General features: G+C 43.6%; 1 protein-coding gene across 1 annotated transcript in view; it reads right to left on the bottom strand.

The window, feature by feature from the left end:
* Positions 1 to 27,747, bottom strand: part of MTM1 (myotubularin 1) — a 110,941-nt gene that overhangs the window by 22,070 nt on the left and 61,124 nt on the right. The window contains exons 7-9 of the mRNA XM_049767549.1: positions 12,673 to 12,756; positions 10,393 to 10,542; positions 5,415 to 5,603 (exon numbers count right to left, since the gene is read on the bottom strand). Of these exons, the coding sequence (XP_049623506.1) occupies positions 5,415 to 5,603; positions 10,393 to 10,542; positions 12,673 to 12,756 (423 nt within the window). The remainder of the gene's footprint in view (positions 1 to 5,414; positions 5,604 to 10,392; positions 10,543 to 12,672; positions 12,757 to 27,747) is intronic.

Raw genomic sequence — 27,747 nt, 5'->3', positions numbered from 1 at the left:
CTGTAGCACCTTCAAGTTCCAACTTGTTTGGCAGGCACTGGGCACTGTGATAACATGGGGGGCTGCCCATTTTTCATGAAGATACAAAGAAACACTAGGTTTGGTTGAAGAGACTGGCTTCAGCCTGCTTCCTCTTTCACACATCCATGGACTAGGGGGCCTCCTTGAGGAAACATCACTGATTCAGAGACTGGAAAGAAAATAGTACTAAGGAATTCCTCATGGACATGGGAGTGTGTGGAACGTGGCAAGGCAGTTAAAGACCAATCCGGGCAGCTAACAGCCACTGCAGGGGACAGAGAGTCAGAGCAGGCAGCTGGCGGATAGATTCTTCCTACTTGTGAGCAGGTACAGAATGGGAAGGGGATGCATACCTGGAAAGGCCAATGGATCCACTAGTTTCATTCCCACTTAGTGACACAAAATTCTTCTGCAGAAAAAAGATCTAGACACCTATGAACAAGCCAGAAGTTGGGGTCTCCAAAACCTCCAAATAACGTGAGAAATTGGGTCTCGACATGAGACTCAATTGGTTAAAAGTAGTGTTAGGAGCTGGTGACAATTCACTGTGCTGCTTTTCAAAAGTGACTTGCTCCTGAATAGCCTTTCATTTGCCAGGGAAGAACACTGTGTGCCTGATTGGAGGGCACAATGACAAGGTGTGCCCATCCACCTGCCAGTCCCTGCTGTCACCACAGGCCTGTGTTACTCCTTTCATCAGCCCATGATTCCCTGGCACATGTCACCCTCAACTAGAGACAAAGCTTCACAGCACACGTGGCTTTTCAACAGCAAAGGCAATTTTTTTCTAAGACTCTCAATGTAAAGCTTCTTTCCTAAGTAAGTGGTGATGATATGGGGGAAATGAGAGAGAAAGGACACTTATTACTCAGCGCTGAGTTTTCTAGCCAAGCTGATCATTAATCCACTCCCACTGTGATTTATTGCTGGGTCCCGGCGACCTCGGGGCTGCATCTGTTTGTTAAATGAAAAACGGTGTGAGGTTGCTGGGCACAGCAGAAAGACTGGGGTGAGAAATTTCTAAGAGCTAAGGAGAACAAGTCAGAATGGTACAGATCACCCAGGCTTGTGTAGGTGGCCTTCCCTAAAGTTCCAATTCCCCATGCCTGCATAGTTTTAAACTTTGTTATGTGCTTTTCCTCCCCTCCCCTTCCACCTAGAAAGAACTACCCATCACACTTGAATGACAGTGTGATGGTTTCAGGTCCCACTGCTATGAGAGAGGGCTAGGGGGAGACACCCAAGGGAGGAGGGGATCCTAAATGCAGCTTTCCAAGAATGACACAGAGATCTTTATTTTCTTGCAGTTCTGAGTACTAAAAATTCAGTGTGCTTCCTCCTCAATGCATCCCATGCTAAATATATTTAGGATTGCATAAAGTCTTTCTCTAAATGCCAGTGCCAGCTTATGATTAGAAATAGCTTATTCTAAAAATCAAGGCTTTATTACCCCCACGTTTTTATTAGGACACTACTGGATACCAAGAGAGTACATGTTTAAGGAGCACAGCATGCCACATCATGCCTACCTTCGAAGTCTCAATATCACCTTAGCCAAATCTTCTGGATGCTCTCCACCTTTCTGACCGACCCTGAACCCTCTGGTAACCAAGGATGATAACAAGATCTTAAAAGACCAGGTTTCCCTATTCTTTTCATTCCTATGTGGACTGCAAGCCCAAGCATTTTTCTGGCATGCTAACCAGGCATCAAAGAGTTCGGCTACCTCTAGCATTACTACAATGAAGGTGTTTCATATGTTTTAATCTTTTAAAATTATCTAATACTTATTTGTTTTGGAGGCAGTGGTTGCTCCCAGATCTGCACCTCAAAGATCATTCCTGGCTGTGCTTGGAGACCCTTTGGGGTGTTTTGGGATAGTGAACCAGTCAGTCATGTGCAAGATTAGAACCACACCCCTATACTATCTCTTGACTCCTAAGTTCTTTATTTTGATGCTCATCCTTTTCTCTACGTGGAACAATTGCACTTGGTACTTGCCTTCCACTCTGAATTGTATCAAGGATAGAAATATAAAGTCAGGATAATCTAGGAAGATATCTAACTTAATTTTTTATGTGTTTTGCTTAGAAATCCAAGTTTTCTTGCCTATTTAACTTTCTGATTATTTGACATGTCATTTTAGGCCCAGGTTCATTGCCAAAACAAAAACCAACGATAAATAAAGACAAGTGGTTGGATGGAGTAGGCAGAGAGGTGAGAACCGGCTCCAAGGAAGAAATGTATTGGGTCTGAGACCTTCTAGCAAATAGCTGGGGGAGAGCCCAGATAGCCAATTCATTATCTAGGGAGCTGAAGACCTTATGTGGCCACAAACTCTCTCTCAGCTCTGTGCCCTGAAGAATTGAAGATGCCAGAAAAAAAATCTTAGGAAAAGCCAAATACTGTAGAGGCCCACGTGGAGGCCTGCAGATGACAGTAAGGTAAGGCTCTGAGTGGGAGGGGATGACACTACAGGGAGGCTGGGCTGGAGAGCGCCTGGGAACCACAGAACCACTTTAGTGGGAGAAGAGAGAAATGGAATGAACAAGGAGCTGCTGCGTGCACCAAGAAGATGGATATGCACTGCTCTTAATTCTCTGGAATCACTGAGGGTTTATGCTGACTGAACTGCTGCTGAGCAGTGGGGTGTAGGGTGTCCAGCTTATTGAGCTTTCAGAGGCAAGAAGATAACAGACACAGGGCTAGAGACATAGTACAGTGGTTGAGGCACTTGCCTTGAGCACAGCTGACCCTGTGTCATCCCTGATACCACATATGATTCCTCTGAGACCTGCTAGGAGTGACCCCTGTATGCAGAACCAGAGGTGAGCCTTGAGAGGAAGAGAAGGCAGAAAGCACTTCTCTACAACACTCCTCTGCAAGTCAGATGGGTGGTGGGGGAAATATAGAAAAGGGGAGAAGAGCTTGGCATGGGACTCTAGTACTCCTGAGTCCAATTCCTGGCATCACATTCATCCCACTACTACCACATATGCTCTCTGTAAAAAAAAAAAAAAAAGAAGACCCAGTGCGGAAGGTGATTGCTCTGCATGCAGGCTGACCCATGTCCAGTCCTTGGCACCCTAAGCACTGCCAGGAGTAACCCCTTAGAACAGCTGGATGTGGGCTAGAAAATAGAGAAGGAAGTGGGGAGATGGAAAAGAGGAGGGGGAGAGAAGAGGAGGAGAAGGAGGAAGACTAGTAAGGAGACAAGGCAGATTTATCTGAATTACTGACATCACATACTAGAGGGAATCCACACGCTGAGTTCTACCCACTTTGCTAACCAGCTTATGGGAAAAGAACCTGTTTTGGCAGAGCTACAAGATTTGGATTTTTAGTGACACATTCCTACAGGTCCTCCCAGATAGATGTCTCGAGTATATATCTTTATAGAGATCCTTGACTGCTTAAAGGGCTCCAAGGAGACTGTTGATTTTGGCCCAAGTCCAACTTGATCACAGTTTTAGCCTTATGTATTTTCACTACAGATGTTTTCTCCTTGGTTCTTCTTGCTTGTTCCTTCTTGCTTGTTATCAGAGAAATTAAAATCAAAACAACAGTGAGCTACTACCTCACACTGTGACCAAAGCACATATCAAAAACTGTAAAGAGCCAGTATGGCAGGGTGTGTGTGAGAAAAGGGCCCTCACTTACTGTTGGTGGGCTGTGGTTCCGCCTCCATGGAAAATATAATGGAGTCCTCATACAAGTAAGAAGGGAACTCCCAATGAATAGCCTTCTCTAGGGAAGGGTCCCCTCTTCCTGCCATCTCCCCTGACAAACACAAAAAAATAAGTTCAAAAAGATCTCTGCACATCTGTGTTCACTGCACCACTTAGTCAATCACCAGGATAGGGAACTCACTCAAATATCCCCCAGAAGCTGAGTGCATGAAGAAGTTTTGGTATTGGGGCCGGAGAGATAGCATGGAGATAAGGCATTTGCCTTGCATGCAGAAGGACAGTGATTCGAATCCTAGCATCCCATATGGTCCCCGGAACCTGCCAGGAGCGACTTCTGGTGTAGGGCTAGGAGTAATCCCTGAGCACTGCCGGCTGTGACCCCAAAAGAAAAACAAAAACGAAAAAACAAAAAAAAAAGGTTTTGGTATTGATATACAATAGGATATTGTGTAGCTAGAAGAAAAGCTGAAATCTTGATGAAACTGAAGGGAATCTTGTTAAGTTAAATATGTTCAAGGGACCAGGACAAGTATCAGATGTTCTCACTCATCTGTGGTATACAGAGAAACAAGAGAAAAGGGGAGACCATACTGAATAACGACAAACTCTTGTCCTTTGCCTATAAAAGTAATATTATCCAGTCATGGGGAGAAATGCACAAACAGGCAGAGTTGATGTGAAATCTGGAGTAGAAGGGACTCCATTTATCAACCCAAAGTTAAGTTTTCATTTAAGGCTAACAAGGCTAAGTTTCCATTTAAAGGCTAAGTTTCTATCCCAACAATAATGATGCAGACCCCTATGCCCTATAAACCATAATATATCGCCCTCGACATCTAACCATGAAATGGCATGATGAAACCCCTTAGAAACACACAAGATAACAGCCAATAAATTTAGAGGTCAAGACTTCCTGCTTCTATATAACCTGGCTTATGACCCCTGGGTCGCTTCCTTCAGGAAGTGGCCCTAATCAGTCAGTTTGTAGCTTGTTGGTTGACATAATAAAGCTTTGCTCTGTTTTATTTCAATTGTATGGTCTCGTCCTTTGACTCCAGACCCTATCAGTGACAAAAGGACAGGGGTTAAAAGTCTTGGGCGGTTCCGTGAAGGTGCAGTAACTCTGTGCATCAATGCCCTGAAAATGAACTGTTGTCAACAGGCCACCTACACTATAATATATGATATGCTGGATTTACATTTATAGTCTTTCAACATATAGATTCTTTGCACTGGATTCTAATATACTCAAATTTTGATTCAACAAATTGTATGTTTAAAACTACTTCACTCTAAGAGCACATATATTCTTATTCTTTTAAAACTGTTTCCACTGGATAGCACCATCAGACTTCCCAACATGTTCTTCACAAATCTGCTTTATTTTTTTTTGTTTAGTTTTGGGGCTATCTATGCCTAGTGGCACTCAGGAGTTACTACTGGATCTACCCTCAAAAAGTCACTCCTGGCAGGCTATGGGATGCTGGCGTTCGAACCTGGGTCTGCCATGTGCAAGGCAAATGACCTACCTGCTGTGCCCCAAAGCTCTGCTCTGGCTCCACAGGCCTTCTATAAACATGTTTTACTTATTAATAGAAATCTGTCATTTATTTACCCAGGTGCACATACAGTGTCAGAAAACTCCTTTGTAAATGCTGATTTCCCATAAAGGCAAGTTCCTGACCCATCACTAAATTCACTCACCTTATTGGCCACTGCATTGACATTGGGTCTGGCATCGTAGATGGTGAGTTTAGCGATTTGTTTATTGGTCTCCCTTATAACATCAAGATACTTCTCATCGTCTTTATTTCGCTTCCCACTCATGCCCACGAGAGGCTGGCTGCAGCGCACAATGACTGTCTTGTTCTCTGGATGGATCCATGACAGCACCTGTGGTTGAGTGCAGAAGTGAGAATGCCAACATCCAGAAGACAAGGGCACTGCACAAAGTAAAGTGTTTTGTAATTATGCTGAAGTGACTAGAATTTGGCTGAAGCAGAAAGTGCCATCACCTGCTGCTTCACGGTGCGTGCCCAGAAACACCCACTTAACAGTGGTGACTATCAAGAGACAATTAGAATAACCAATCCCTTTTCTTAGTGTGCAGTAGCTAGCACCCCCTACTAGAAAGTTGCAGCTCTCAAAAGCGCTTCTGCACCAAAGGCAGACAAAGCTAAGAAGAGTATTTCAATAGCTTGTGTTGGGTTTGTTATCACTCTGAAACAGCTTTAGCCAAAAAAAAAAACCGCTAAAAAGCTAGAGGTGAGGTAATCATCTCCTTGGGCTGTTTGATTTCTTATCATTCTCAAATCTTCCATGGAGAAAAGGAACCACAGAGAAGCCTACAGAGCTCTAAAGTGTAATAAGGCAGCTTGTCCAGTTGATCCCTGGGAAGGACACCTTAAACTGGTTTTCTGAAGCAGACATTTCTCTAGCCAAGCAAAGCACTTTTGCTCCCTGGTCCCACTTCAAGGCACACGAAAAAAATACAGGTAATAGGCAGAGAATACTGTGAACCACTAGAACTTCCAGAACTCACTTCCTTTGGGTGAACTAGAGCCAGGGAGAGTGCACGAGGGTCAGGGCTCAGGCATTACCTCTGTCTCGTTCCCTCATGCCACATGGATCCCTGAGCATAGCTGGATGTAGTCTCTGTAAGCCCCCATCATAGTGCCATCCTAGGGCCCAAGCAGGCTCAAGCTCTCACATCCAACTGTCTGGCCTGGGTGGCTAAAAGTTCCCATAAAGTGGCTTGAAGATTCCCTGAACACTGCTTGGAAAACCCATTCCATCCCCACTGAAAAATAGAGAAAAACATGGGTGAATCATTTGTCAGTGAAGGACAGCTCAATAAAGCAGCTGGGGTGCAGGGGAGATGATGGCAAGGTGGTTCCTGGGCCAGATCCATCTCTTCCCTGGTCAAACCCACAGCCTCAGTCTCTTCCAGGCTCAGTGACTTGGCAGGAACAACTCACAGGCCTGCTGGGAGGACTGGGAGAATGTAATATAGCAAGTCCCCAAAAAAGCCAACCCATCAGGAGAGGTCAGTGCTACACAAACATGAAAAGCAGCCATCATCCCCAAAGAGGCCACATGTAAAGAGATGACTGTATCTCAGGCCAAAGATGCAGCTATTTCTTGTTTGTCTGTTTTTGTTTTGGGTCCTCTCCCAGCAATGCTCAGGGCTCTGTACTCAGAAATCACTCCTGGCAGGCTTGGGAACTATATGGGGTGCCGGGACCAAACCGGTTGGCCAAGTGTAAGGCAAATGCCCTCCCTGCTATGCTGTCACTCCAGTCTGAATCACTGCTATTGCTGAAGTGCTCAAGCGCTCCCACAACTGTGTGTGCAGCATAACAAGGGGCAAAGAGAAAAGAAACTGGGGAAGAAGGTCAAAGGTAGAGGTTCCAGAGGTTCCCAGCTGAGGCGGCCCATTGCCTTCTTTTCAAAAAGGAAAAAGCCATGCACAGCCCCCTATCTCCCCACTATGATAAAGGCTACACCAAGGGAGCAGGCTCGGCCTCTACTCTTTAATCTACAACAGGGAGGTAAGAGCAGCAGGCAAGCCTTTGGCTTCTGGAGAGATGTGAGACAGGAGATGATGTCCATGTCTCTGTCCAGTCAGCCCTTTCAGAGTTACAGAGGTATAACTGCAGTCTATAGTAGGGACTATATGTTTGAAGTGCACAGTGAGTTGATGTGATACTAATTTTTGGAGGGGCTATAACAGGCAGTGCTAAATGATCATGAACTACTCCTTACAGTTCTTGGGGGGAGGTCATCAGGGCTAGTCTTGGGGGAGGACCACACAGTTGAGGACTAAACCCTGGCTACCTCTACTACATCAGTCTTAGCACTGATGCTGATAACACTTTTGAAAGAACAAAGTGTGACTAGAGACATAGTTCAAAGTACAGGCTTTGCATTCAGGAGGCCTGGGGTTCATCTCTGGCACTCTGTGGGGCCCTGAGCAATGCCCGGACTGACGTCCAAGCACATAGTATGAGTAGGCCCTGAGCGCAACTGGCTATGGCTCCCAATGAAAATCAAACCTAAGTTATCTCAGCAAAAAGTTATCAGTAAAGTATTTCTGGGCCCAAGAAATAGCACAGAAGGAAGTAAGGCACTTGTTTTCCAAGTGACTGACCCTATGTTGCCCTAAACTCTGCCAGGAGTCACTCCTACACATGAAGCTAAGAAGAACCCGTGAGCTGCACTGGGTGTGGCCCTCAAATGTCCACGTAAATAAATGAAGTAAGGACACAAATACATAAAATATTAAAAGAACAAATGGTAAAAAAAAAAAAGAACAAATGGCTACACATACAAGGCATAATCGATTTGACAAGGCCCCTCAGCATACTGGATTTTAAAGTGGGCCCAATGCAAGGAGCTTCCCTCTGGCAGCATGCCCCTGTCTTCTCCTGGACCTTCTCTCTCTGGTGGGATAATGAAGCATTGGGACCCCAGACTCCTTAGGAAGCATTTAATCAGGCACATTTCCAGCCCATAATGTATCTTCTGGGATGTAAGCTCCTTTCCCAAAAAGGCTGCTGCCGCTAAGTATAACACAGCTATTTTGACAGCATCTACTGGGATGTGGGCTTCACAGAGTAGGTGGCTCTTATGATGTTGTTCTCAATGGAGTCAACTCCAAGGAGCCCCAAACAATGGATGGACACAGACTTAGCCCTGGAGAGATGTCTATTGCAGCTGTGTTTGTAAGAAACCCAAATAAAAAGGGACTAAGTGTCCTCCAAAGGAAAGGATCACAGCTGCATGGTGGGACAGGCAAAGATATCAATCAGTGTCAAAGTTCTTTCCAAGATAATGCTAGAGAGAGAAAAAAGGCTGTGGCAAACGACCAAAAAATATCATGGACCCCCTCAGTGCAAACATACACACACAGTCTAAAGTCTGAAATGACAGAACAGTGGTTCTCACTAGGTGGCACACTCCATGTTGCTCACTGCTATTTTGTGAACCATGTGAAATAAGGTTGGATTACTTATATGGTAAAGACATAACATTTAGAAAAACATATTTGAGAGCAAAGGAATACATACCCATTAATCGGAACAGTAATAAATGTGGATAATCTCATTGCTTGATGCTCTTCTAGTTATGTATGATATATGATCAAAATTACCAGATTTTTTAAACCAACAATCTGGCTTCTTAAAGAGAATTTAGGGGAAAATATTAGCATCAAAAGAAGTACATATATTTTCAATCAATATATAGGTGGTTAGAAGATCCCCCAGAAAGAGCACAGGGTCTACTTTAATATCATTAAGCACAGTGTCTAAAAAGATACAGCTGCGATTGACGGCCAGCTTAGCCTTATATTTACTAGGGAAAATAAAGGCAAATCCACGGTCACCATAAAGTAAGGCAGTTTAATAAAATAACAAAGAAATCAAGCCTTGGGTTCATTCTATCATGCACTCTCACTGACAAAAAAGCCAACAACAGGGACTATAGGACTAAACAGAGGTGCTTCATTTCTATTTTGACTGCAGTTGCCATGAATGGCCCCAAATACCTTTATAGACCCTGTTTCCCTCTCTCTCTTCACTTCTCCCTCCCTCCCTTTCTCTCTCTTTTTCACACACTCACTCACCACTCTGATGCTATCAACACTTAATAAATGCTATTTGAATGCAGGAGTGAACTAAATCAATTCCTGCTACTCTAGTCTGGCTCTTTCCATGAGAAAGACATGCATTAGCAAGACAGCTGGCCAAAGAAAAATGGAATGTGTGGCCATGACATAGAGAGGACCTCCAAACAGAGGAGGAGAAAAAAGAGCAATTTGTAATTCTAGTTTTCTTAGCACCATGTTCTAGCAAAATGAGCTAAAAAGCTCACTTTCACGGACAATACACAAACACATATATCAAAAAGATATGACCAAAGTTCCTAATTAGAGAAGCAAATAATTTTAAAATCTCCAATGGACAATAATCAAAAGTAATACAGTTATCTTTTGAAGGACAAGAATGTCTAGACTTGAAACATCAAGAAAAAGGTGATATTAAATCTTTACTTTTTATCCCTTTTTTCCAGTTTTGAAAAGCAAAAACAACACAACAACAAAACAAACATAGTGTGCTTACTATCAGATGCCCTGAAAATTAACAGAGAAAGGGAAAATTCTCTAAATTTCTAGTCTCTAAAATTTATGGCCATCAACAAAGTAGCCTGACACATAAACATTTGGCAATCAAAGAGAACTTTGTGAACCAGGCCCAAATAGTACCAGACCCAATAGTACTGCTGGCAAGCCCAGTTAGCGAATGGTGAATGATTCTGAGGCACCTTACAAATAAGCAGAGGTCAGCTAGCCCGGTGATAGGAATAGACCCAGAAGCCGGCTCCTCTGTGCTCTCTGATCTAAGGGAATGTGTTCCTGTCAGAGTGACTTGGTCAATAGTGATCACACACCTACCATTCTCAAGGTTGAGTGAGGAAGACATGAACCGCCCAGGGTTGTCCTCCTTCCTTCCTACCTCCTGCTCAGCACAATGACTCTGAGCTCCTGTAAAGCTGCTTACCATTCCCATCTCCTCCTTCCATCATAAGCCAGTGATACGTCTCCACATCACCTACCTGTACAGTTTGATTCTCCCAGACTAAAAGGCACCCTTGGAGCAAAGACCAGCCTGGAGATACTCACTGGAATTCGATTTCGTGATCTGAAAGTTGCAACTCTCCTGAGATCGTCATCTGAGGCACGGTAAGGAACCACCAAAAGGGCAGGGTAAGTGTCACACAGTTCATAGCACTTATTAATAAAAGTTATTCTCCAATGGTGATTGGGTAAGCCCTGTAGGAAAAGAGGAAGTCCAAGTCAGTGGAATCTGACTTCAACTCTGCATTTGGCCTTGGGTCTCCTTTCTTCTTTGTAGTGGAATTTTCACATGCTGCTTCCACCATGGGGTAGTGACCTGCCACTGAGGGATAAGTGGGAAGCCAAATCAATAATCCAGACAATGCAAGAATACGAGACACAACACTGTAGTTTCTATTATTCGAAACTCTTGCTGGTAAATACAGACTCTCTTAAATTTGAGAGCTTTCTTTACTTCCAAACTACTCTTTACTATTTGAATAACAAAGAAAAATCCAAATTCATCTGTCACCCCACCCCAAAGAAAGCATCTTAATCTGTGTCATCAGGTGGGTAGTAAGCACGATCTGGCAACTCCCTCTCTCCACTCCAAAGGGGACATTCTAGTCAGCTCCAAAGTAGGGAGGAAAAGTTCAGGAATAAAATCACAGAGGGGAAAGAAGGAAAGGAAAAGCCCTCTGGGGAGGTTCATTTCACCACCCCTGAGAGTTTTGTTCAATCAAGTGTCTTGGGATGGGTGATTACCCTATAGATTAGAGGAGAAATCGTAACTCATGCCATTCTATGTAGACAGCTCATGGAACAAGGGACAAGGCAGAAAACTCTCTTCCCACCATGTACTGATGAAATGGGGATTATATGGACAAGGTTCAGAGGTGGTGGAATATTCTCTCCCCATACTCACAAATACACAAATACGCACACACACAAGTAACCTACATGGGTGCAACTTGCTTTGGGGACAGACATTGTACCTTTTCTTTAGGTCTGGTCCTATAGAACACGGACCAAACAGATGAGTCTGATGCTGAGTCCAATTAGAGAGTATAAGTCCCATCAGAAAGTTTTAAGAAAAAGAGATGGAATATAATGGCAGTCTAGAACAAAATACCTTCAACGTTCACATATGCATGCAATCTTAATAAATAGAAACTGTTCTGTTTTAAGCTAGTAGCTTTGACCTAAAAAAGAAGTCTTTATTGCCAAGCACATTGCAAATATCAGGTATAGGCATTTTCATATATACAATGTGACAGAGGTCTCCACAGCATGCAAACTCTGGCTCTTCTTTGGCTCTCTAGCTGACCCAGAATACCATGTATTGGAATCGAAGGCATGTACAGCCTTTGAAAACTCCAGAGGCTAAAGCTGAGTTCAAGAAGCAACAGGGCTCACTAGCTTGTGTGTGAGCTCTAGACCAACTCCTTCCCCCACCTTCCAAGATAATAAATCTGTGATGAAAACTAAAGAAGGAAATCAATTTGGGGGCTTGGTCTTGGGAGAGACTAGCAGATTCTTCTCAAGGCTAAGTCTATGGTTTGACTTTACCTTCGCTGTATTTTCATACAAAGTGATGGAGCTAGATAAGACTCAAATTTATCCAACAAACTTGCCCAGTAATTTATAGAGCTTTGTAAAATGTGAACAAGGGTAAAGTCCATCACCTAACTGCTAGCTGTCCATTAGATCTAATGATATGGGAGCTCAAAGTATGACTCTTACAATGTATCATAGAACTGTTTTCAGAGAAATGCAACAACAGATCTCTGATCCTTAACAACCACTGTACCAGGCCTCTTGTACTACACATAAATGTTTATAGGTGAGGTTTACATAAGAGTCATAAATGTGCATTTTTGGTATGTGTAATATATACAGCAATGGTAATAGAAATTTGTCACAGCTTCTTTGAAAGAGACATTGGAGTTCATTTGGATCTACAAACCATGAGTCTGATTGAAGTTTAACTGCTAGTCATAGTTAAACTTCCAAATATACAAAGATAGCAATATCAACTCACACACTGTAAAGGAGAGAAGTTTAACATTGCTATTTTCTTCCCTTCCTAAACAAAACAGAAGCAATGTTCCTCTGGAAAGGAAGAAAACAGAACATAGTCATTTAGCCTTCAGCACCAGTTGAATATGAATATGAAAGGAGTTTATAAATCATACAGTGAAAGGTGAATAACATAAGCTATCTCATGCCACTTCCATTGACTTTTTCCTTAGCTAGTATGTAACTTGCTGATTCTCAAAGAGAACAGCAAATAACACTGTCACCACATCGGACAGTCACCACATGTTGCAGAACTTATTGACATACCTGTCTTCTGTATTCTTCCACTGGGTTGTAAACTGTCCATCCATCCACGTTAAATTTTTCTTCATTTAAAAATGCAAACATGGGCTAGAAAGATCAAGGCAGAAGTTCAACTTAATTTGGCATGAAGGAATGAACAAACTTAGTTAACTATTAGTTATAGTTGGTTTTTTACATTTTTTATCAGTGGGAAGTAGTGGGAAGTATGCAAGACAAGCTACTTTCTCTCTTGAATAGAAATTCTTTTCTCAATCCAGTTATTCTATAGCTATACGTGTACTTTTGTCTTTTTTTAAAATTATGCACCAAGAAAATCATGATCAGACTCCAAAAATGTCTATCAACTCTAAATGGTATTAGCAATCATTCAGGCAAAATCCATTAAAAAATAACTGATGGAATTGGAGTGATAGTTCAGAGGGGGGGTGTTTGCCTTGCATGAACCTGACCCTGGGTTCAATCTCCAGCAACCCATATGGTCCTCCGAGCACTGCCAGGAGTAACCCCTGAGGGCCACTGGGTGTGGGCCCAAACAAACAAAAATATAACTGAAAATTCGGGAATGATTATTACTTAGTGGGATTGTTCCAAAGGAGCCTGATGACGTATTTATCTATTAAAAAAATCAAAGGACTTAAAAAAAACTTCTTCCTTATCTGGACTCTGTGAATTCTGAATCAATTCCCTGAGCTTTGTGAAATCACAGTATTTGAATGTCTTTTCCCCACCTGTGCTCCCTCTTAAGGCCATATTGACAAATTTCCAAGCTTCCAAAGTTCCCAGCACCCAGGGATCTTAAGGTGGTCTTGCTCTCCAGTCTTCACCCTGTTCTCCACACTAGCTACTCAAAAGACTAATACACACTGCTCTTGACTGTGTTTCCCATCTGGATCCTCCATGTACCACCCACTTCAGCATATGTCATTCCCATCTTTCTCACCAAATTCTCATCATTTTGTCAAGACCAGCCTGGTCCAATATCCACCACTGTCTACTTGGATTTTTATAACAACTCCCTTCCTATATGGTCTCTTGCCTCCATCTCTGCACTTCTAAGGTGAGAGTCATAATAATGCTGCAGCATAAGTGAGATTAAAGTCATTAACCTAACCCAGATGTGGCTTCCCATCTCTCTGGAACTACAAACAGATCAAGTCTTTCCAACAGCTAATTGAGCTGTCCATTCCCAAAACACCCCCGTAATTAGCCCACAACAGTGACTGCCCAGTGTTCCCTTAAATAGACTCCAGACAAATTCCAGAAAAGCATCACTTCCAGGACAACTGAGAAAGAGATATAAATCAAAAAACTAACCAAGAACATATTCCATGGACTATGTTCTGGCAGTTTCCAAAGCAAGTAGCACCCTCAGCAGGTGGTAATTTTGGCTATACTGGACCCCGTTGGACATTATTTGATGGACAACAGGCCTTCTACACATTAGTAACCAAGACAGCTAAGCCAGTCCTTTGCTGATTTAGCCTGGTATTGAAGCCATGGTAGTGTTTAATTATTCAGTACCACTGGAGAAAAGAAGTGATCCCTATGAACCGAAGCTTAACTCACAGATGGGACACAGTGAAAACAGCACTAAAATGTGTGGTATCTTTATCTAGAAACAGAATCTGGGGTTCTTGGGGACCTGGAAGCTGTGGCTGCAACATACATCAGTACCTGACACTAGTAAATACTCAACACTGTTAAGTGCTGTACAATTGACCTACTTTATGATGACAGGTGATTTGAAACACATGTAAATATTGTGTCTTTTTCAAAACAAAAAATGAAACTGTTAGTTCAAAGGCCCAGCCATGCTTTCTTCTTAGAACAACGATATACATTAATGTTGTCTGACTTACCAGATATTTTATTTCTTCTTTATTATAATACCATGATTTACAAAGTTGTTCAGAATACAGTTGTTCTAAGCATTAAATGTCGCAACACCAATCCTAGTGTGACATTCCCTCACCAATGGTCCCAGTTTCCTTCCCACTACCCCTACATGTCCTCTTGTGGGCACAAACAAATTTACTTCATATTGGGCTGAAGAGATAGAACAGAGGTAGGGTGCTTGCTTTGCATGCAGCCAATCCAGGATGGAAGGTGGTTTGAATCCCGGCATCTCATATGGTCCCCTGTGTCTGCTAGGAACGATTTCTGAGCACAGAGCCCAGAGTACCCCTGAGCGCTGCCAGATGTGACCCCCCCCCAAATTTACTTCATATTGCCTATTATAACACAAAAGCAAATGGAATTATTAAAATTTAGATCAATAAAAGTCAATTTGTGGTAAGTGTTATATTTCTCAATGATGAGGATTTATTGGACTGGTTAGTGCTTGTTGAGCATTTGTATTATTATTTAAGCTCACTGAATTGGTGGACTTCTATGCAACATTCCCATCAAATTTTCTGTGATTTTACTGGGCTGACAGTACTACAGAATTTGGAGGTGTTGTATGTTGTATGTGGCCACATGGTCTAGGAGCTATAGAGCCAGAATGATTTGGTGGCTTGGCAGATTAATGAGATTCAGTTGTGGACTGAGCCATTTCTGTTTTAGAGGGTATGAGGTGTGGTAGCAGGTTGTCATGCGTTCAGGTAGAAAAGGAAATTTGCCCACCCTCATTCTGAGAAGGCCCCAGAGTTGTCAGCCCAGATTAGTTTACCTCGGAAGATTTAGTGGCATCATGTTCTTTTCATACTTAATTGTGGAGCTGGGCCATTTCACTGCCGGCAAGATGTCTGCTATGGGAAGGGGCTGCTGATTTTTTTTTGGTGGCAGACAGGGATAATGGAGGAAATCTGCCCACCAGAAGGATTTTTGATATCACTTTCTAATTCTTTTTTTTTTTCTTTTTTGGTTTTTGGGCCACACCCAGCGGTGCTCAGGGGTTACTTCTGGCTGTCTGCTCAGAAATAGCTCCTGGCAGGCACGGGGAACCATATTGGACACCGAGATTCGAACCAACCACCTTTGGTCTTGGATCGGCTGCTTGCAAGGCAAACACTGCTGTGCTATCTCTCCGGGCCCATCACTTTCTAATTCTTACTCATTCATAAGAGTGCATCTCCTTTTTAGTAGTTATCTTTTGTATCTTATATTTTAAAATGGCGAGCTTCCACACTATTGTGAGATGAAAGGCAGAGCTCAAACCAAAACTATCTGTACAACATTTCTATACTAGGCCTCAAAGAGTTCTGATTGCAATAGAAACAAGTGGCATTAATGGAAATGAAGCAATGTCCCAAGGTGATCTAATTTGGGAACTCATTCAGAAATGACAGTGCAAAATCTGGGCAGCATCCACATGCTCTGGAAGTGTGGACAAGCAAGGCACCTTGTATGTTGGCACGTGCCTAGAAGCTCTCAATGATTGATGCTGCTACTTCCCATTACACCTGCAGAGAGCCACTTGCTATAAATATTTCAGGAAATTTAAGAAACCACATCACAGTTTGATATTTCTTTTTTTTTTTGTTTTTGGGTCATACCTGCAGTGCTCAGGGGTTACTCCTGGCTCCATGCTCAAAAATCGCTCCTGGCATGCTCAGGGAACCATATGGGATGCCAGGATTCGAACCAATGACCTTCTGTATGAAAGGCAAACGCCTTACCTATATGCTATCTCTCCGGCCCCACAGTTTGATATTTCTAAAACAATGCTGTCACGAAGTGCACAGCACTACATCATTTTAAAAATAATTTATTCTGGGGCCGGCGAGGTGGCACTAGAAGTAAGGTGTCTGCCTTGCAAGCGCTAGCCAAGGAAGGACCGCGGTTCGATCCCCCAGCGTCCCATATGATTCCCTCAAGCCAGGGGCAATTTCTGAGTGCTTAGCCAGGAGTAACCTCTGAGCAACAAATGGGTGTGGCCGAAAAACCAAAAAAATTTATTCTTATTTAATTAAAGAGCCATAGATTACAAAGTTCCTGATAGATGAGTCTTAGGCATTCAATATTCCAACACCATTCCTACCCCCAGTGTCAGCTTTCCTCTACCAGTGTTTCTATGCTCCCTTCTACCCTTCCACCATCACCCACACACATCTACCTCCTTGATAGGTAAATTTAAAGTTGGTGGTGAAGAGGCCTTGAAAACCTTTTCTTCAAGCCTGGGGATCCCATCCTTCTGTCTTTAATTTTAATATGCCACTCCTAGGTCAGAGATTGGCTCTATCTTACATCCAACTACTCTCTAAGCCAAAAAACTACACAGATGCTAGCATTTGTGTGGGAACATTACTATATACATCTCTTATATTGGGAGCGGTGGGATATGGCACTCCTATTTCTCACACAGTAAACAGCCTTAAACCTCAGTTAGCTCAACAGAATAACTAGTTGGCAATTTTTGGGGGCATACACAAGTACTACTGCATGGTGAAGAAAATAACCTGGACAGTAGCCATCTGGTATAAATAATAATAGATCCCTTCTCAAGTAATGGGAATCTAAATCTCCACTATTAACAACCTACAAAAACTGAAGTAATGATGAGAGGCACAAGGCAAGGACTTCATTCCACTGTCTACACTCTTATTTAACATATTAGAAGTCCCAACAGCAGCAGTCAGGCAAGGAAAAGAATAAAAAGGGATAGAAATGGGAAAATAAGTAAAACAGTCTTTATTTGAAGATGACATGATGATATACATTGAGGACCCTAAAGATTCCAAATAAGTTCCTAAAAACAATAAGCCAATATAGCAAAGTGGCCAGCCACAGTCAATACACAAAAGTTGGTAACATATCTATACACAAACAATGAATCAGAGGAGAAAGAGATCAAAGAGTCTATCCCATTAAAACAGTGTCCTTTATATCTTATATCTGTTTGTGCTGTACACAATTCCCATCTGTGTTATACATAGTTCTTCTTTCCCCTCCCCTGCCTGCTACTCTGCAAAACCTTTTCTATTATTTCCCTATGTTCACTTATCCCAGATTTGGATTCGCTATCCTCCGTATTAAGCCCCTATACCTGTACAGCTCTATACTCCTTGTGACCTGGGGCACTGCCCCACCCCTTTCCACCTCTCATCACCGTGGACTGTTGGCCACGACCAGAATCCCACAACCAGAATCAGTTTTCTGAGTGGACCTTGGATCAAGGAACTATCTATGCCCTTGACTCCAGCCAGCAGCTACAGAACATTCCCATCACCTCTCTGACTGCCATCAACTGACAGTTGACTGAAGCAGTAATCCAGACTCTACCCACCTAAGACTTAGAAAATAGTAGGGGATATGTGTATTTCTCTATATGTATTTCCTGGGGAACAGTGATGTTACTAGATTTATGTATCAGGGATTACTGAGCATGACATTAACTGAGAGATAGATACTACAGTTTAACCATAATCCCCTGGTGCCTCAATAGCACCTTGTGGCATTATCCTTTTCCTTTTTGCATAGAGCCAGTAAAATGGGGGGAAATCTGATGCAAGAGGAGTTCCTGTCTACTAGGAATAGGAACTCCAAATTTTGTATGTTACAGGTGGAACTTTTACCCTGAACATTGTCATATTGACTTAAGCTTCAGTTGCTCTGAGATCACCATATACTCCTGAACTTTGGGTCCGATCATCAGAACGGGGGCAGGTTTCCATACCACCCTGACAATGATTTGCAACTGGGACAGGCTTCCTGCTACCCTTATGACGACACAGAACCAGGACATGCTTCGTGACACCCTAACTATGACATAGGGCCTGTGAAAAACCCAAGAATTTTAATTACATAGCCTGATTACAATAACCACCATAAGGAGAACTTTTCCCGGGATTTAAAAGAAAATACTCCCTGGCGTTAGGCAAACTTAAGACTGTCTAGTCTGCAGTTGAAAGTGTGATCAGATGCTTCCTGGGAAAGATCTCCCTGCTCTAAGGCTAATTTTTTCTCTTTAATTTCCTGTTTTTACTGTGCCTATGCAAAATACAAATACTCCTTTAGCTCCTTTCTCATATTTCTGCATTTTAGTAATCTCAGGAGGGAGAGATGTTGGGGTAATCAGTCTTTACTTTAAATTGGGTATGGCATATCAGACTTCACCCTTAACTACTGTGACTCCACTTTTACCTATCAAAAACCCACCAGGACAGGAAGAACCTCTGGAAAGGCTCTTTCCCCAATTGGGGTGGTAATAAGGATGGGTCCTTGCAAGTTTTACTCTCTTCACATGGTGTAAAGGTCCTTCATCTCTCTGGTTTGGATTATTTCCTGCAGTGGCCCTCTTCCATTCTTGAGTCCCCTTTTTCTCAGGATTGGGAAGTGAGGATTTATCCACACTTCTACAAATACCCAAGCCTTCCAGGAATGATTCCTGATTGTAGAGCTAGGAGTAACTTCTGAACGCCACTGGGTGTGGCCCAAAAACTAAAACAAAATCCAAACAAACCAGATCTCCAGCTGCCCAGCACAGGTTCTGGGGATTGGAGGGGTCTTCCTTTATTTGGCACTTTATCAGTATTCTGGCATGACACCAACTCAGATTCCTACTAGGCATGAAGATTTTTTAAAAAAGGCAACCATGTGCATTTTTTCCAGGATTAAAAATAGCACAAAGTAACATTTGAAAAACGCTAAAGGACAAAGTTGAGATGAAAAAATCTCTGATTTCACACCAGGGATAAAAACAGCTCTGACACAAGAGAATGTAAGTTGTTATTTTAATTTTGTTACATTTAGCACAGTTGTGCCTTGTGGGGGGCACAATCCTGAAATGACAACCAATTTTAGCTTTCACTTAGCCATTACTTCCATAATGGCACTGTAGAAAGACGCATTGCCTGGCTGAAAACATTTATCTAGGGCCAGTGAGAGAATTCAAAGGGCTGGAGTATAGGCCCAGGTTCAGCCTCCAGCATGGATGTGATCACCACTGGCTGTGGCCCTCAAATAAACCATTGAAAGCATTTCTTGGATTGATTAGTTAAAAAGAAAGATGCTTATTCACAACTTTCCTTCTTCCAGGAGGGAGAGTTGTCCATAGCAGAACTTGTGTACCTACATCTCAAGAGAGGCCTCTGGAGGCTCTTCATCCCCCTGATCCTCAAATTGGCCATGGTAAATTTCAGAAGTGATTTGGGGAAAGTTTAATGTCAAAAGCAGAAATAGTGTACTCAAGGAAGGCAGCTAGAGAAGAAAAGCATTTCTGTGGGCCTTGGGGAGGGGGCAGAAATCGCAAAGTTGTGGAGGTTTCATGGGCCTTTTGAATGATGTTACTCCTGTGAGCAGCCAAAAGCACCCACAGCCTTTTGTAAAGCAAACAGAGGGGATTCTGACAACTGTTCATCACTTCTCTTTGGAAGAATTTTCCCAAGTTTGAGCAACTGAAGTTAATACTTATTTTTGAGTTTAATTTCCGCAACTGAAAACTTTTTAAATTTTATTTAATTGGGGTCACATCTGGTGATGCTCAGAGGTTATTTCTGGCTCTGTACTCAGGAATTACCATTGATGGTGCTTGGGGGGGGAGGGAGCAAGATGGGATGCTGGAGAATTAAGGCAAATACCTTAACAATTGTACTATGGCTCGATCCCAGACATTTGTCTTTTTTCTTTTTGAGCTGGTTATATTTTTAAAGTTTTTTATTTACTCTTTTATATGAACTGCAAGTTTTAAAAGTAATTGATAGTTGATTTATAGTCATGCAATATTCCAATTCTAATCCCACTTATTTTTTAAGCTTTCCCCTACCATTTGGGTGCAGGAAAGGGGTGCAGGAAATATAAACTAAACTTTTCATCTTGTCACATATGCTCAGGAAACGAGATCTTTTCATATGAGAAATAAAATTCTTTCACGAAGCTGGGCAGAAAAATGTCAGTATTTTGGGTGAGGGTGACAATTCAAAAGGCATAATTGTAGGCTTTGTATATGGGAACCCTGGGTTCCATCCCCAGTACTGTCTGGTTCCCCGAGTACTGCTAGAACTGGCCACCCCCATGTTGCCAGGTATGATGGAGACAGAAAAAGAGAACCTAATATTTTAAGGTAGAAGCATGGGAAGCATTGAAATTTGGAAAGTTTATCATTCAGAGTATCATCTTCCTGCTCTACAGTGATTCTTGGCCTAGCTTACAGTAAGGTAATTCATACAGTTCCATCAAAAGCAACTCAGTAAGAAAATTCATGCAATTCCATCAAAAGTAATAAGTCAAGAAGGTCAATGGTAGCATAGAAATGATAATTCCTACTTCCATTCGTGTCAATCCTCCTGGTCTTATTTCTAACACTTTTTGTTTTTCCTTCCAGATATAAATGTGCATATTCATTCAGTCAGCAAAGGCCCTAGAAAGTATTTTTGAAATGTCACTTGAAACCATTTTGGGAAAAATGGCTTTTAGTAAACATCCACAATCATGACCATTTGACATTTTTCTGGGTACTTTAATTCTCTCTCCTGGCAAGTTTTGGCTCCATGATCACATTCAGCTTACCAAATATATCTTTCCATGGCCCAGGTGTCTGGTTTAATGTGCCCATCACTGGCTTGGCTGACCTGAAGACATCTGTGACTCAGTATACCCAAAATGGAGTTCACCATATCTTCCTTCCTTCCCATTTCACCTACCCACCATACTTTCCACGTGAATTTCTAGATTGAATTATCCCTTGCTATTATCCCATCTGCCCTCAACCATATTCAACCAATCTAAAGGCCTTGTTTGCGTGTTTGTTTTTGGGTTACATATCTGGTGGTGCTCAGGGTTTACTCGTGGCTCTGTACTTAGATTGTGCTCGAGGGGCCATATGGATGCTGGGGATTGAACCCAGGTCAGGAGTGTGGAAGGCAACCCACCTGCTATACTATTACTCCAGCCCACAGCTTAAAGGCTTGTCATATCTCATCCCTCTCATACACGGATACCAACCCACATGTGGCCCAGCCTGTGTCTATCCTCCTCATACTGGCACACATGATCCTGTAGGTTTCATGACTATGGCCACCTTGCTAATGCTCCTTTTTCAGGATTTGCCTCCTCCAGGAAGTCTTTCTGTACACCAATGCCCTTATTTTCTGCTTTCTGACTGCCTGAACATGCACATCTAAATCACATGTATGTCTACAGCACCCAGTAAAACTGTGCTCCTTGAGGACAGGGAACACTCTGTTCAGGTATGGTCACAATGGAGGCATTCTGGAAATGCCTGCTGAGCAAAATAAAGGAGGAAAAGGAAGAAGAGTGGCTTGCCTGGGCAGATGTTCCAACTTACAAAGCCTGTTTGTTCAGACAGTGTTACAGGTATACAATGATTGACGCAAGAGGAAGAACAGAGAGAAACAAGACCCAAGGAATGCAACATGCAGGAAAAGGAGGCATTTCACATCATGGAACAATCAACAATGGTGTTAAATGAGGGAAGAAAAAATCAGAGACATGTTTTACAGGAACCCTGAAGAAGTTCCCAATAGATAAAAAAAATAAAAACTCACACTTGTTTTGCAGCCACACCCAGCAGTGTTCAGGGCTTACTTTTGTCTCTGTGCTTAGAGATCACTTCTGGCAGTGCTTGGGGGACCATATGGAGTGCAAGGAATCATACTCGAGGTTGGCCACTCCTCTTGCTGTACAATTCCTCCAGCTCCTCAAAACTTTTTATTTCTAACCAAAGGGCTCAAGAGGTAGGATAGTGATCAGAATGTGCATACACATGCATAAAACACAGGCTTGCTTACTGGCACCAGATAACACCCTGACATTGACAGGTATATGGTCTTCAAGCATTGCCGAAGTTGATCAAGTGATCAACTGCATTCCAAGCAGTGCCATATCTTGGGGTGTGAGTATTAAACTAAGCTTAGTTGGTTATGCTTAGTATCACCAGGTTTGGCCCCAAACTCCCCTGAACAGTGCTTGGGAGTCATTACAAAAAACAGCACCAGAAGAACTCTGGAAAGAAGCCTTTATAACTCTGCCTGGGAAAAGCCTTCGAAAGTGGGAGACTCAAACTCAGAAGCTGGACAGGAAGTGCCTGCTGAGAAGAATACACACAGCAAGGCCAAGATGCCAGGCCTGGAAGTAAAAGGGGAGAAGATGCAGAGACTGCACAAACAGAAACCCATCGGCCCAAAACCAGTTCTCTTCAACTGCAACCAGACTGTGGAAGGGGAATGATACTAAGGCATGCCATCAAACAAGACAAACAGGAACTCATGAGGCCGGTGACTATCACTATTCCACAGCAGCTAACTTTGAAGATGGGAAGAGATCCTTGGATTTCCCAGCACCCAACCCATCTTAGAAATGGAAGAGGCAGAAGGAAGGAATCAGAGAAGGTAATGGGAAAATGGAAGTCCTTCAAGGAGCTAGGAGGTCAGGGCCACACTCTTGTTGGCTCAGAAAGATGGAGGAAGTGGTGGCAAGCCAACATATGGAGTGTACCTGAGAAGCCGGGAGAGGCCAGAAATGGGTTCTTCCCCAGACCCTGCAGTGTGAGCAGGGGGAGATGCAGCAGTTTTGAGAAGACAGACTTAGAAGAGCCACTGCTTTATGGCACTGTGTGAGAGCAGTGAGTGGAGCCATCTGGCTAGAGGGGCCAGGGCATGTGTGGAAAGGAGCAAGGTACCAGCCATGCTGTGAGGGACATCGAGTACCTCTCAGTAAAGGCAACTCCAGGAAATCTAAGAGCTGAGTTTGGGCAAAGGGGGAGAGAGTGGTGTTTGGAATTTTGAAATCTGGATGCCATAAGCGACCCTTGGGCTGAAGGCACACAAAATACTGGCAAGGGTCGGGGAGACAGCTCCAAGAGCTAAAAAACATGGCTTGTATGTGTGAGGCCCCAAGCTTTATATCTGACACTCCATAGCCCCCAGGGGCATCAAGAAGTATAGCCCTGGAGACCCCTTAACACTGTTTATTGTAAAGACAATAAATAAGAGCCAAGACCTGCTAATACCCTAAGAAGCTCAATGAGAGAAAATGGGGCTGCAGTATGTATGCACAGCAGAATAATCTTTGGCAATAAGGAAAGCTGAACCCCAGCTTGGGCTAGCCCACATCTAGAAGCAAAAGGGGCCATGCCAAGTGAAATAAGTTAGACTGAAAAGCAAATACTTATTCAGATAAGGCATTTTATAAAAGCAAGGCCAGGCCTGGGTAATATGCCAGGGAGGGAAATAGACGCAAGTCTGATTAGCCCTTGCATTAGTCAAGTGCACTGCTGATTGGAGAAGCTGGAGAAGCAACAGCAATTTCAATCCCGTGGGCACAGCCCGCCTTAAAAGCAATCGTGCCCGCCCGCAGGTGCACCCAGGAGGCAACGCGCCACATACCAGCCCCCGTTGGGGAGGGAATAAGCTATTTGCTTTCACCTGTTAATTCAACAATCAGTGCCCAATGCAGGAGTCTGCTAAATTCCAGGCTGGTTTCAAATGTCAAAGCAATTTCTAAAACTGTCCCCATTTGGGAAAGGAAAAATGAGGCAAGCGTCGCTCCCCCTCCCCTGACACCCCCTAGAATTAGTCCTTTATTTGCAGGCTCTTTTGTGCCTCTCATTCAAATGGCCACAACAGATGCACGCACCCATGTGAGCCACAGTGGCGTGGCAATATTGGAGGAGCCAGAGTGACTGGAGGGGAGCCAGCGAGGAGGTAGGGGCACAGCCTCACACTGAACCTCTGAGGCACAGACTGCCAGGCTTCAACCACAGCTAGCTGTGGGGACCCAGCAGCTAAAAGTCTGGTTGCAGTCACACACTAACATCCTGGGTCGGTGAAGGGTGCGCACACCTTCTCTTGTGCCTCTTTCTACCATCTGGAAGAGAAGGTGCAGTTTATCACCTGCCCCCACCTGCCAACCATCTATTTCCTCCGTGGGGGGTGATCCTGAAACCAACTGTGTAATCCCCCACAACTGATATGCCTGAAACTATTACACTAAGTATGTGATGGGCCGGGTAGATAGCACAGCGGCAGGGTGTTTGCCTTGCACATGGCTGACCCGGGACGGACCTAGGTTATGTTCCTAGTATCTCATTGCCCCCGAGCCTGCCAGGAGCGATTTCTAAGTACAGTGCCAGGAGTAACCTGAGTGCCACCAGATGTGACCCAAAAACCAAAAGACAAAACAAAAAACCCCATCAAAAATCCCCTCAAACTTAGTATATGAGCCCAAGTGAATCACACCCCCTCAAAAAAAACCTGTTTCTGACCCGCAAATCAGTATCTGAGCAGCATAGCCAAGGTGGTCACAGGCACAAAGGAAAGGAGGGCACAAATGGCTCCCCTGGAAGAGGAAAGATCTTTCTGAGATCCAGATGCTTAGAACACCCAGGTGAGCCTTCACCTGTCCAAGATCATCCCCCAATCCACACACCCCAAAAATAGTTCTCGGCCACCTTCTGTCTGATATTTGTTAGGTGCCATGACTTTCCTACTCATCTCATCATGCTGACTGCGACCTGCTCAGTGGGTAATGTGACTTCATCAAAGTTTGAAAAAGTCGCTTCTCACAGGCATATTATCTGGGCCACAGCACAGCAAAACAGGAAAGGAACACACCCACTTTTCTTCTTTCTTTTCTTTTTCCTTTTCTTTCCATTTCTCTTCTTTCTCTCTCTCTCTCCCTCCCTCACTCCCAGCACAGCAAACAGGAAAGGAACACTCTCTTTTTTCTTTTCTTTTCTCTTCTTCTATCTCTCTTTTTATTTCTGGGACACTTCAGGCTGTGTCCAGATGAACACAATTTTTGCTCTGGCCTTGAAAAATGGCCACACTAGCAGCTGCATTTCCACATTTATTATCACAGGAACCTATCAGTGACTTACAACTAGAATTGAGTTACATGCCGTTTGAGGAATTGGCAGCATTGCCAGCCAGTGTTTGAAAAGCAAAGCAAAAATGAAACCCGTAAGCAAATGCTTTGGCTGTAATGGAAAACATTATCTAAACAATTGTCAAATCAGACTGGATTGATGGGACTCAGAAAGAATCAATGGTCTGGGATGGGGGGTGCAGGGGCAGAGGAGGGTCCATGTCTAAGTGCCTCAAGTTCAACTGGAAGTTCAGGCCCTGCCTTGAACATCCAGAGCAGCACACACAGCCATAGGGAAGGAGGAGAATGCAAAGTGGGGTTCTGGAGCATGATTCAGGGGCTTGGAAGCCAGCTTGCTTGGTCCAGATATGGTCTCAGGGATCAGATAGTAAATTTAGTTCAAAATGCCAAGGCCCATAAGAAGCACTGAGGAGCATGTTTCAGGAGGGTTACCCCAGGGAAGTTCTGAGAGGGGACCCCTCAGTCCCCTCTCAGAACTTCCCTGGGGCCATATAAGGTTCCTTTCTCTGAGGAATTCCTACACCAAGGAGCCAGGCTTAATCCCAACACTCACCTTCTCCAGCACCCTTGTCAAGACTTACTTCCTCATGGGGGTAATGGGGGCAGGGAGGGGTAGCAAAGGGGTTGAGTCCATGCTTGGTATATATGAGACTCTGAATTGGATGCCCTGAGTATCACCAGGGTGACCCTGAACTCCCAGACCCACAATGGAGGAAAAAGAAAAAGCTCCCATTTCCCTTGGGCTTTTGGAAGCAAGACTCCTCCTTGTAGTCCTCCAACTAGACGTCTTTTCCATCTTCCTCGGATCCAATGGAAATATTCGTGGGCTGGACAGATGATAGCACAGCAGGCAGGGTGCTGGCCTTGTATGCAGCTGATCCGGGTTCTGGCGCTGGCACCCCATATTTTTCCTAAGAACTGCCAGGAGTGAGTCCTGAGTACAGAGCCAGGGTAAATGCCGAGCATCGCTGGGGATGGCCCAGAAACGAAGAGAGGAAAAGTGCTCTGCCCTCAATTTTTTTTTATAACTGCCTACTCTTCTTTGAAGCCCCACAAACCATGTCTATTGCACCACTCCCAGTCAAAGGGCACTGCACTAAATGTGTCTAGTGGGTACTGTGCTGGGGATGTGGTTGAGAAAGCAAATGGGGTGCCCACAGCAAGGTTTTCGGAAGGAGTTCGTTCAGGATCTCAGTGGGGGCAACTTCCAAGCTAACAGAACTAGAGCAGGGCTTCACTTTTCTTGTTATTTTATTTTATTAATAATTAATTTCTTTAATTGAATCACCATGAGACCCAGAGTTCTAAAGTTGTTTTCAATCATATAATGTCCAACATCCTTCACCAGGGCACATTTCCCATCACCAATGTTCCCACTTTCCCTCCAGCCCTTCCTCCATCCGCCCCCTGCCTTTAGCAGATTTTTTTCTTCTTTTTTTAGACACTGTGGTTTGTATTACTGTTGCTGAAGGGGTATCATGCATATCATTTTTCCTCCTTTCAGCACCCAGTTCTTGTCCAGAGTGACCATTACCAACTCTTATTGTCATTGTCACAGTGCTCCCTTTTCTTTTCTTTTTTGTTTCTTTTCCCTTTTTTGGGTCATACCCGGCAGTGCTCAGGGGTTACTCCTGGCTCCAGGCTCAGAAATCGCTCCTGGCAGGCTCGGGGGACCATATGGGATGCCGGGATTCGAACCACCGTCCTTCGGAATAAAAGGCAAACACTTTACCTCCATGCTATCTCTCCGGCCCTACAGCTCCCTTTTCTGCCCTCACTGCATGCCCCTACTCTTTGCCCTAACTGGCCCTCATCTCTACTGTCTCTCAATATAATTACTATGCTATCATATTTTTTATAACCCACAAATGGTATGATCATTCTATGTCTGTCCCTCCCTATGACTCATTTCTCTCAGCATTATAGTTAGAGCAGGGCTTTTTTTTTAACTTTTTACACTCAAAATTTTATGTGGCTCCAGGTATATGAAGTAGGTATATCAGACAAATGTGTGTTGATAGTAAGTCCGAATGAAAATGTATTTATTTGGGGAGGGTTGGGCCACACAAGGCACGTTTCAGGAAATACCCCTAGCTCTCTCCTCAGGGGTTATTCCTAGTGGTGCTCAGGGAACCTTGTAGTGCCAGGAGCCAAACCTGAACCAGAATCTTGTGCATGTAAAGTATGTGCTACAGCAATGTGAGCTAGCTCTCTGGGCCAAGAAATCATTTCATTTTTCAATGGTTTTTGGGCTCTGGGCACTGCTGGATGTGACCCCCACAAACCAACCAC

The sequence above is a fragment of the Suncus etruscus genome, chromosome X (genome assembly GCF_024139225.1).
Source record: "Suncus etruscus isolate mSunEtr1 chromosome X, mSunEtr1.pri.cur, whole genome shotgun sequence".
Taxonomy (NCBI): domain Eukaryota; kingdom Metazoa; phylum Chordata; class Mammalia; order Eulipotyphla; family Soricidae; genus Suncus; species Suncus etruscus.
Note: the sequence above shows the minus strand (reverse complement) of the source record. Positions and strands in the feature narration are given on the sequence as shown.